This window comes from Xiphophorus hellerii, chromosome 7 (genome assembly GCF_003331165.1).
Source record: "Xiphophorus hellerii strain 12219 chromosome 7, Xiphophorus_hellerii-4.1, whole genome shotgun sequence".
Classification (NCBI taxonomy): domain Eukaryota; kingdom Metazoa; phylum Chordata; class Actinopteri; order Cyprinodontiformes; family Poeciliidae; genus Xiphophorus; species Xiphophorus hellerii.
In genome coordinates this window covers 25,285,612-25,297,636 of record NC_045678.1, presented here as the reverse complement: position 1 = coordinate 25,297,636, position 12,025 = coordinate 25,285,612, and the positions used below count along the sequence as shown (strand labels likewise).

General features: G+C 35.8%; 1 protein-coding gene across 3 annotated transcripts in view; it reads right to left on the bottom strand.

Moving 5' to 3' along the window:
* The window catches only part of LOC116723171 (partitioning defective 3 homolog B-like), a 222,210-nt gene extending 213,036 nt beyond the window's left edge, over positions 1-9,174 (bottom strand). For all 3 annotated transcript variants that reach the window (XM_032567857.1, XM_032567860.1, XM_032567859.1), the window contains exon 1: positions 8,100-9,174. In XM_032567857.1, coding sequence (XP_032423748.1) covers positions 8,100-8,216 — 117 coding nt within the window. In that variant the 5' untranslated portion in view covers positions 8,217-9,174. The remainder of the gene's footprint in view (positions 1-8,099) is intronic.
* Positions 9,175-12,025: the final 2,851 nt, after the last annotated feature.

Genomic DNA, 12,025 nt, shown 5'->3' with positions numbered 1-12,025 from the left:
CAGGTCCCTACCAAAAAGTTGGACTTATACCTGTTTTCAGTAGGCAGCAGGCATTTGACTGCAGAAAACCAAAAAAAAACCCTGCAGAGTCCATCGATGCCTCTTACAGTAGGTGACCATACTGTTCTGTGATTTGACACCCATCTTTCAAAACCATGGAAGAAGACACACATATGCTAATTAAGTATGGCAAAATACAGATATGATTCAGGCTATCCATGATACTATTTTGCAAATCAGTTCAATTCAACTTTATGTATAAAGAGTCAATTCATAACAAATGTAGTCTCAAGGTACTTTAAAGAAAATAATTTCAATTCAATCATAGATACATTCCTATTTATCAAAGTTATCACAACAAATAATTACAAAGAAATAAATGGAGGACAATTGGATGCATCGTCTCAATATGGAAATTGGAACGTTGCCAACCAACAAAGAGAGTCAGCTGATAAAGCAGATGGATTGTTTGGTTGCATGTTAAAAATTAGTGGAGGTAAGCCTCTTTCTGTCATAGTGCAGGACTGTGGTTACACAAGTGTCATGTAACTTTCTTGTTATAAAATTAAACAACATAAAAAGTGTTTGTTTCAAATAGTTTATCTTTGACTTCATGCAAACTCAAGGCAAAACAGAACAACTTCCTCTTTGAAAAATTACAAAATAATTAGGCTGTATGGAGTTTACATCTTCACCCGGCATGACACTGCTGAACACTAGCTGGTGTTTGTTAACAAAAAGTAGCATTCGGTTAGTAATTCTGGTGGAGTCCTGGTAGCATATTGAATGGTATTTATTCAACAAAAATTATGTCTTATTTTAAGTATAAAAAATAAATGTTAACAAAAACATCAACTGAGCTTCTGATATTTCTCACTCCACTGCCACCATTTTACCGAAAACCTAAACTCTGTGGCCTGCTTCCTAAAAAAGCAGACTGGTGGTCCTTAATCTTCTGCGTGATATTCTTGCCTTAGTTTGTTGTGGAGTGTCCTAGATAGCAGCTTAAAGTGATGATTTTCTGTCATGGCTTGTAAAAAATTAGAATATTGATCGCAGGTGACTTTCTTTATCCAACTTCATCTGTGATGTTTGAAACATAAAACTTCAGTATGAATGCATACTATACCTTTGGATAAATTAAGTAAGAGTTCCCTAATTCTAAATTTAAAAGTGTGAAGGTTCAACAGATGTCAGGGTGTGTTTTTTTTTTTTTATATGTGATCAAACAAAAACAATGTAGGAAAAGTACCCTTATGTTATATCTATTAAAAAACATTGATTTCGAGTAGATCAGTCTATTGATAAATTACCCAAAGTTTGTTTTGTCTGTTAATATAAAAGGCAGTGTTCCTGCATACTGTTTTACTGAAGTGTAGTCTTTTACAACAAAGATCACTCTGAACCACATTCAGTAATGCTGCAAGTTATAAACAGAACGACAAAGTAACGATCGACTGGTTTCATTTCCCACCTAATCACAACTGAATTAGACACAGTAAGTTCTGTTTTCACAAATTTTCAGAACTTCCTTTTAATTAAAACCTAGGACAACTGCAACATTCAAAAAACAATCAGCATTTGTTCACATTCGAAAACCCCCAGGAACACACTCTGCTGTTTCATCAAAGTCAATTAAGAAAGTCCATCAACATTGTAATAACTTCCTGGTGACTCCCCGTGAAAACAGTCTCCGCTTATTTCTTTTCTCTCCTTCCTCCCTTTCTGGCGCCTCTTCTTCTCTTCTGTGCTATGCAAGCTAGCTACCTATTTGAAAGACTCATTGATTTTCCCACAGTGACCTCTTTGAATATTACTGTTTGAAAAATATTATTATTTTTCTCAATACAGCCACACACTCTTCCACAACAAATCCGCATTCATAAATCAAGAGTGATAGCTCTAGTTCCAGAGCTGTTTCTTGGAAATAAATCATATAATTACAGGTCAAGCTGAACTGAGTTGACTGATAAATGTAACATGCTGTTGTTGCCTTATAAGAGTATACAGACTACTTTCAACATATTACTGCAGTATTAGTCCCTCACACTATTTTCTGGTTGTTTTATGGTGAAGGTAGCCTCTGTAAAAAGAGCTACATTTGATGTTTTAAGCCCCAATACCTAAAAGTATATTTGGCACAAGAAAATCACCAGAACAGCAGAACACCAAGCCCACAGTAAAATATAGTAGTGCCTGCATTATGCTCAGGGCTGTTGAAAACTTCTGATGAGAAGTTTTCAAATCAAAATTAATTGAATCATGAGCACTTCAAAATATAGCTAAATGTTTTGATGCAAAATATTGAGCTGTCTTTTAGACAGCTAACTGTCTCTTCAGTTACATGTTTTAAATGTAGTTAAATGTTACACACAAAAAACTCAAGTAGAAAAAAACACAGCAAGTAATTGGAAACAACTGTAATATTTAAAGGAAACAAACCTCTTCTGAATTCCTTAACAAAATTCTTAGTGAAAATATTGCCTGATTGCCCAAATTTTAAGCTGTAATCTGTAAAAAAGTGTGTCAAATGTGATGCAGCCAAAAAGGGTGCACCCAACTTTATTGTTGGTAAAACAGTTAGCCGACCAGCTGCAGTGCAAAAAGTTGGTCCAGAGTCATGTAAAACTGAATAAGAAGGAGCTTCATAAATATTAGTTTAAGGTTGTAAACAAGACTTAAAAGCACCTAAAATCAATGTATTATTTATTTTATTGTGACTGCATCTTATATTTCCAATCCACGGCATGCAATTCAAATTTATTTAAATTTGTGCTGGAAACATTAAGATTATGAAAAATCTTCAATTATTTGAAGTGCAAGTAAGAAAAGTGAAACTGGGGATATCTAACATTATTACTTTCATGAAATGAATACATTTTCCAGGTCAAACCAAGTGTCACCTGAAAAAGCCTACACTTGGAGAAACACTATGTCCTTCAGATTGGTGAACCATTTTCAGTAACAATTTTCAGGAGCAACAGCAAACACTTCTTCAAATAAAATAATACAATTTCCATTAAGCAATATTATTTTAATCACAACTGAATTGACTAAAAATATCAAATAATGTTATTGATATATTTAGACAAAAGCCTATTGTGGGTCCCATTAGAAATGTTAAAGACTTATTTTAGGATTTTGCAGTCTGTCATCAAAGGTAAACTTGCTTGGACAGCCATTTTGACAGTTATTTTGAATATCATTGCTAACCAGAATCATAAGATGCTACAATCTTATGATTAGAGAATACAATTGTGTTCATTCTCCCTTTTAACGGTGAAGAATTCCACCAAGCTAAATGTCTGAGGTTTAAACTGGACAAACCCCCTCATATGCAGAGTAGTTGTGTTTTTATCATGTGCACCTAATGTGATATGCCTATATGTAAATGAAGCAATTTTGAGTTGACATAAATGTGGAGGTGTCCAGATTTATGCCTCACCAGAAATTTTCCTTTTTCATTACATAATACTGAACATTGAATATGTTCTTCTTTTTTAATTTATAATACTTTAACGTCTCTGTACTCTTAAAATAACTTTCAAATAGTCATATGCTAAAGTAGGTTAGAATAACACAAGCTGTGCTTTATATATTTATTCACATCATTATACATGATGTGTAGTAGACTGCAGTTTGAAGACCAAGACATTTCTAAGCTAAATAAAACAAAATAGCAACAACAACTACATAAATGTTTTTCTATGCTCATTTCAGAGCTCATTTTCAAGGACCCACGCACTTTTCAGACTACTTAACTAGATTTTGCTTTCCTCTGTTAAGCAATGGCTTCTCTTTAACAGTTCTGAGAACTCTTTAACAAAAGAGCTCATAAATGAGCCTAAGAGTGTCAATTTAACAGTGATGCACATGCAAGAAAGCACAAGATAATAAAAATGGTTTCAATACAACACTGAACTCACTAAGTAGCATTAGGAATATGGGGGGAGGGAAGACTGAGGAAGACAGACAGAAAGCAAGCAGCCTCAGTGAGAATTTTAAAATGTGATTTGCCGAGCACTGTGAAGGAAGATTAGGGAGACTGGACGGCTTTACAACACAGACACCCCAGCTTTCTAATCCTGAAACACATTAACAGCAATAATTATACAGCTACAACCGATTAGTGTTGCAGAAAAATGACTGAGTGACATGAACACGAAGGGGGTGGGGAGCACATGGGGAAAAATACATGGAGAAGAAATACAAAGAAAGACATAGTAAAGACGGATGTGATGAAGCGATTGAGAAAAACAAAATTCCCAAGGAGTCCAACAAGAGACGGAGGAGAAAGAAGTGTAGAAGTCGATAGTCAAAAGGTTGTGAAACGAGAGGCAGAGAAAAACTTTATGCCAAAAAATATGAATATTTATCTTAAAATTCATCAAAATTATGAGGCATAAAAGCATAATAATGTTAGGACTTGCAGGAAGAGGATTAATTGAGAGACTTGCAATGGAAGGAGGGAAGACTGAGAAACGAACAAAGAAAACAGCAAGCTCAAATTCATTCACGGTGCAAATCCGGGCCAAATAATTTATTTGACACACGTGGAAAACAATGTGTTTAAAGATTTGATCAATGGAACAGAGGGGTACAGAAAACACATGCAGTTTTCACCTTGTCTCTCAGTGAACATTAGATCTAAAAGGTGCTTAATTAAGTCAAATCCAACTAAGTCCAGCACAACACAGTGTGTGCTCGTTTGTTTTTCAGTTTCATTTAAACTAATTTAGAGATAACAAAACAGTGTCCTCTGTGTTTCATTTGAAATTTACAAAGTTAACAGATGAATTTGTAACTAATCTGCTACACCTCTGCTGGTTTTAGTAGGAAGAACTTTTTAAATCTTCATAATGAAACATTAGTAAGTTGCTTCACTTACAGTGGACCTCCAGTATTCAACGTATTACTGTAAATACTTGAAAGCCATCAACCAATAACATGCACAAATGAATGAAAAAAATTTGCAACTTAATTGTTACTAAATGTAAATTATAACATCACAAGGAAAATATAAAGTTTAGACTTTTTGAAAAGCAACATTTAGATATCAAATTTAGGACTTTTAACTACCATATGGATCCTCATTCACACCAGTATGTACACTATAGCAAGAGTGGTGCAATGATGGACTCAGACCTGAAATTTCAGAGCCACATAAATACAGTTACAAAGTCGGCCTTCTATCACCTGAAGAACATTTTTATTCTGAAATGACTAATGTCCCAGCAAGATCTAGAGAAACTCATCCATGCGTTCATCTTTAGTTGCATTGACCACTGCAACAATGTCTTTACAGATCTGCTAAAAATTCAATCAGGTAGTTGCAGCTGATCCAAAACCCTGCTGCTCGCATTCTCACTAAAACTAGGAAGATAGAGTGTATCATCCCAATTTTAAAGTCCTTACACTGGTTCCCTGTAGATGTGAGAATAGACTTTAAAATACTGTTGTTAGTTTATAAGTTACTTAATCTTTCAAACCTCTCTGGCCATCTGGTTTTAGTCTACTCTGCGTCCTCAGAACCAGAACCGAACATGGAGAAGCAGCATCACCTCCTATGCTTCACAAATTTAGAATGAACTTCTGGAAAACTGCAAAACAGCCGAAACTCTGAGTTCCTTTAAGTCAAGGCTAAAAACCCACCTATTTAGAGTTGCCTCTAAATAACTTAGTAACTGGAACATTGATCAACATATTTGAAGTGTAGTTGCTTTATTATTTTGATTTTGAAAACACTGTTTTGGTAAACTGTGCTATACAAATAAACTTGACTTGACTACTAATTATACGGTGCACAAGTACAACCAAATACACCATGTTTTCATTACCTTAATGAATGCTATCACCCTCCCTGGCAAAGTTTGAAGGACACACACACTGTACACTACAAAAAAGCTCTTGTCACAGGATGTTTAATGCCATGACAGGTTCAGTGTCCACTATAATCAATAATGACTAATCGCTAACACTTTGTGAGCTATAGAAAGCGAATATGAGCTACACAAATCTCCTTCCATTTGTTATCAGTTTGCAAAACCAGTTGGTTTACGGATGTAAAAAAAAAAAAAGAAAGCCTTCCTAGTTCTATATGGAACTGAGCCATTTCATTAAAGGGGAAGTGCACAAAGAGGAAGCGCAGTTTACCTGAAGGGGAAACAAAGCTTTTAGCTGTGTGTGAACGGCACTGTGGAAGGTGGAGAAGAGATGTACTGGTGTGAAAGATAAGAATGATAAATGAGAGCGGGGTGGGCTGAGAGGGTGGTATATTGATAGCAGATTAAAAGGCAAAAAAGGTGCAGAGCACAAAAAAAAAGAAGAAAATGAGGGCATCTCTCCAGTCAAAGTTTCCCACATACACATACTGCTTCGACACATCTCTCCTTCAATCAAAACTGAGCCTATCTATCCATAAGGCTGCTGTGCTTTTTGAATAATGGACCCAATATGAAGCAAGTCACTGAGATGATTTGGTTGTCTGATGGAGGTCATGGGGTTCCTGCCCTGAGAGCAGTGCAGGGAATCAACAGCAGTCATAAAGGAATCACAAGACGGAGTCATTTGCATTTTACACTCACAACTAAATTGGAAATGACTCGTGTCTGCTCCTGTCTGGGCCATCCCGATTCATATCAGATACGCTTTTAATTTTTTATACAGCAGTTATGGAGAACCGAACCTCCGTGGCTTTGTCTAATTTCCCAGGACTTAGGGCTCTGAAAATCTTATGGTTCTTTAATGATATAAAAATGAAAGCGCTTTTGGATGATTTTCTTATGTCATTAGGGACATCAAATGTTATGAAAGTACTTTTTCATGAAAACGGATCTTAGCTCTCTTCTGTCATTCTTCATGGAACTCTTTGCATATTATTACAAAATAATAAAATAATGAATAATCTGTCTAGTTGATGGCTGAAAAGTCTGAATGTCAGAAAGAAAACACAAAAATTGTTCATGGTTTTGTTCATTTTCACAAACACACTGTTCCATCTGGTACCCTCGGCAAAGTTGCTAACACAGCTGCCTTTTAAACACTGAAGACGCATACCAACGATTTGAAAACATATCGTTTTAAAACTCATAAACCCTTCCGTCTTCCTGACCCTACGACTAAAATTTAATAAGTTGAGTTTTCTCTAATTCTATTGAATAGAGTACTGCAAGATTTCCTACTCTTTACCTGCTGACAGTCAACTGGGACGTTATTAAAAAATTCACATGATCGTGATATTATCGCAAAAAAATTGCAGTGTCAATATTTTTCTTTTCCCTTCTCTCTTTTTTAACTAGACTTCACATTTTGTGAGCTTTAGCAGCCTGTACGTAGTAATCTGCGTCAGGTGTGAATGTCTACCTCAGTGGGATTTTTTTAACTTTACAGCATTAACACATACTGACAACAAAATTCACAACCGTGGCTTTGTTTTGCCTATTCTGAATGTTTACTGCTTTTGAGATACATGCTATAACATGTACAAAAATAGAGAGAAATCTGTTTTATGGCACCATTAAAAGGGAGTGTTCAGAAACACACACATTTATAGTGGATAAATAAAAATAAGCCTGAACTATTTGAAAGGTGTCCCATACAAACTTTGTTTAGTGTTCTAGTTTTCTTTTTACTGTTTTGTTAGTATGCTACCATATAATGCTTTTGGAAAGTAGTTAAAAAGGTTCATAGTTATTTTGAGACTTGTGTTTGTTTTGAATGTGAGTGAAAACTTTTTTCATTCACATTTTTGTCATTAAAAATAATTGCACCACCTTCCACCTACAATTTTTCAAGATACAAACACTCTATTCAACTGAATAAAATGTGTATTCAGAAGTTCACTATTTGGAAATATTTCTGGTTGGACAGTCAAGTTTGGGAAATGAAAATAGTGTTAGCCACTATTAATATACAACAACACCTTACCTTATACAACTTATACTACAGCTTTAAAATGTTGTGTGGCAATACAGTCATGAGAAACCATGGTACTTTTACTCAATATTATCATACAATTATGATCTCACACCGGCCCAAGTCAAAGCATCACATTTGTCAGAAATGGAGATTCATACAATAGTAAAAGTACTATTAATTACCTGCTCCAGTAGTTTCCTGTATCTCTGGGTGGCTTGCTGGATAAGATCCCTCACAGTCCATCCATCCTTGCAGGGCACGACTACACCTGTCTGTCCAAAAGTTACTGTCACCTTCATCCTGAAACACTCAGCTTTATCCGAGATTGTGTAACAGCCGAAAAGGAGGTAAGATCCAAATTGCAAAGTGCACCACAGACAGGTTTAGGGTTGTGATTAGGCACAGAAAAACTAAAAATTAGTTGGCAGAAAAACAGGAGTGGCACTGGGCTGCTTTTGTGTAGCTGCACAGATAAATCCACAGAACTCAGAGCAACTTCTTTAAAAAGTTTCCAAAGTGAAATGTCATTGTGATTTAACAAGCAGCAGTCAGCACATAACTGCAGAGTTTTAATCACCATGAAGTGGTCATCTCGGTGGGCACCTCCTCCCTCATCTCTCAAGTTTTGCAGATGCTGCTGCTCAGTTAGGTCAAAGCATAAACTAAGTTTAATGAAACGTAAAAGTGCTGCGATTCTTTCATGATCGGAGCTCATAAACAAGAAGTGTGTCGCGTTATTATTCCTCTTTGCGACTTTACCAGGTTCTGATAAAAAAAAAAAAAAAAAGCTAGCTGATTAGCCTGGTACTAAACCCTGGCCCCGGCTATCATAGCAAACTGACGATGAAAGCTTTCACATTTAGACTATTTTTTTTATACTCACGCGTCTTTTTCTACCACTGAGCTTACACCGAATCGTTTTGGTGAATAACAAAAGTTTCGCATCGCGCTTAGCAAGCAGCTCCTGTGCTAGCTAACGTTAGCCACCTTAGCTGAACTTTGGAGGAGGGAGGGATGCAGTCGCTCGGGCATCATTCCAGAAGTTTTCCTCTCGCTTCGACTCAGCCGTTTGCATCTGCTTTATCGTCCACAGATACGACAAGGAAGCGCGGAAGTTAGTAACCCGTCCAGTGACCGGTCGCGAGTGAGCTGAACCAGCGAGGAAAGAGAACTTTACTGAGTTGGAAAAGTTTTGGGATTCCTCCACAGCCCCGTACGTTCCTGGCCAGTTTCTGACCACTTACTCCGCCGCCTGTTGCTGTCACTTTCTTAAAGGGATAGCGCCCCAATAATAAAGCACACAAAGCAGCGAAACATCAAGAACCCAATATGTTTTAGTAACTTACTTATGTTACAAAAACTGTTTAGCATGATGTAGTAAACCCTTCTACTGCTGTTCTAATACTTTCGCAAGTTAGTACAGCATGTATGCAGCTTTGAAGAAAGTACAGTTGAAGTATAAAAAATGAACTATGTCAAAATGCCTTTATTTACAGACTTTATTCCAGTTTCATTATTAACAATATTAATAAAAAACTATTTCTGAAAACTATCTATATGCACTGAAGCACTAATTTGTTTAGATGGCTTGTCCTTTGTGTTCCTTTTATTCATTAAAATGTAGATTTATTGTTCAACACGGTTGAGTTGCTGCTTTTTAGTAATTCAACGAGAATCTAGATTACAAAAAGTATTCATACCAATTGAACTTTCCCATACTTTATCTTGTTACAGCTACAAATCTTAATGTCGTTTTGAGGTTACTGAGATGGGTTATCAACCATCTCAGTAAATTTCCATCTAACTTTTAAATAGGGAGTGTATAATCAGGCTCTCACTGGTCTAGTCATTGGTGGGAACACTAATAAAGGTGATACATCCTATAAACTATGTTTTAAATAATCTGCAGTCAAATTCCTTAGCAAATACAGCTGACATTGTTAGTAGTTACTCTGAATCTATAACATATCTTTATTTGTTTTGGGGAGGGTTACCTTTATTTATACAGGTTGCTTCATTAAGATCCAAAATCTTATTTACAAAAGAGATTTGTTTTATTCAGTAAGATCTATTTTTCCCCTCACAAATTACAGGCTGTTGCAAAGTCCACAAAACCTTATATTTACTCATTTGAGTCTTTTGTTTAATCAGTGCATTACATGTGCTGATAGTAAACATCAGCATATGTACTGATGTGCTGATGTGATATCAATATCATATCAATATGATATTGATATTGCGATATCAATATCATTGATTTTGCAATGATAAATTGCAATATCATTATTGCAATGATTACAATAATGTTAAATTGGCAATATGCCTTGACTCTCTGCTTCAGCTGCAAAATTGAGGCAAGTAAGTATGATTTTTTTTTTTTAAATTCCAGACAAAACTTTTTATATTTTTCATCTAAACTTGATTACTGCATTCTACAGCCCACATTTTTTCTCTAAAAAATGTACATATTAGGCAGAATCAGTCTTCTCAGATTTATTCACGAATCTATTGCAATAATGTAAACTACAACACTTCTATTTAACAAGTGTTGAAAAGTTAACCAGACATTCCATTCTCTGGCACTATTTCAAATGCTGAAGCTGTATTTACAAAACATCCTGGCTTTTCACTGTTTGGTTCATCTTCAAAGGAGGGAATCCCTCCCTGAGAGGAGGAGTTCGACTTTGTAATTAGCAGCTGAACTGCCTGCATGTGTGGATCTGCTAATTCATTTGAGCTAGGTTTAGTTTCTGGGTCACTGAATTGCATTGCTACTAATGAACCCCAGGGGGGAGGGAGCATTGTGCATGCAAGACTTTTTTTTTTTGCTCTCTTTTTATCTTCTGTGATAAAGTTTTAAAGTTAGAAGTATGCATGAATTATGATCTAGCTAATGATTTTTAATTAACTCAGAAGTTGGGGAGGAACATTAGCTTTTTATCAATACACAGCGTAGGATGTGTTTACAATATTTGTCTATGGGAATAATTTATTTAGATCGCTTATCATTATATTACTAATGCAACTGCTGAAACACTGAGCGAATGATACATGAACTGCCAAAAATCATAAATATTTTTACAATGCAATACTGAAGAAAAATGTAGGAAACACCCGTCATGGCCATGAAAATCCTTAATTTGGGGCTTTAAAATATTTGATTAAACCATTCTTTTTTGGTCATACAAATAGTTTCAGGGTATTAAAATCAGGTGCTCCCTTTAAAATTTACTATAGATTCTTCTTCCGATCTCACACAGTGGAAATTATTCATATAGGCTTAAACACACACTTCCAGGCCCATAATATTTGATTAAATGTCTCCTGGCAGGTTTATTTGACTAGCACCATCCATGCAAAACTCTATTCAAAGTGCTTTATGGGAATTCAAAAGACAGTGAAACAAACCCTAAGTATGATGCCTCCACTTTGAATGTCTCACTTTTATTTTTCCAAACACTTTCTTTTGTTATCTCCAGATAGGTGTACTACCATCAAATAATGGTAAAGAATTTTGCTTTTAAAACAGGCCTGTTGTTTGAAGAAATATATACATATTCAATTTAAGCGACATAAAACATGACATCTTATTTGTCTTTGCATCAAGGAATGACACCCCCATCCCAAACACAAAATGGTTTAGCCATCAACAAAACTTCTGTGTTCATTAATAGAGTTTAAAATGGAGAGAGAGGACAATAAGCAGCCTCGGTTTGTCCTCTGTTCTGGATCAGGCAGTTTCCATCACTTTGATATACAGAAACATGTCTCAAAGCTGCAGGTGCAACTTCTGCAGTTGGTCCTCTCTCATCTCTATGTCCTGTCCTCTAATGGTGCTAACACAGCAGTTTCTGCCAGGGACCTCTTGTGTATCTTTGCTAGTGGAAGTAATAAATAGAAAACGTCCAATAGGTAACGTTTGGAGGCTGTTAAATGTTAATGACTGTGCTGTTTTGTAACTCGCTCAGGATTGATGTTAGTACATGGCATGTATTCACCGGCTGTAAATGAACTGAAGAGGTGAGCGGCTATAAATTAAATGAAGATGCAGCTGTGGACCCTCAGCTGCTGAAGGAAGGTTCAGCCCACTTATGCTGTATCATTTGGA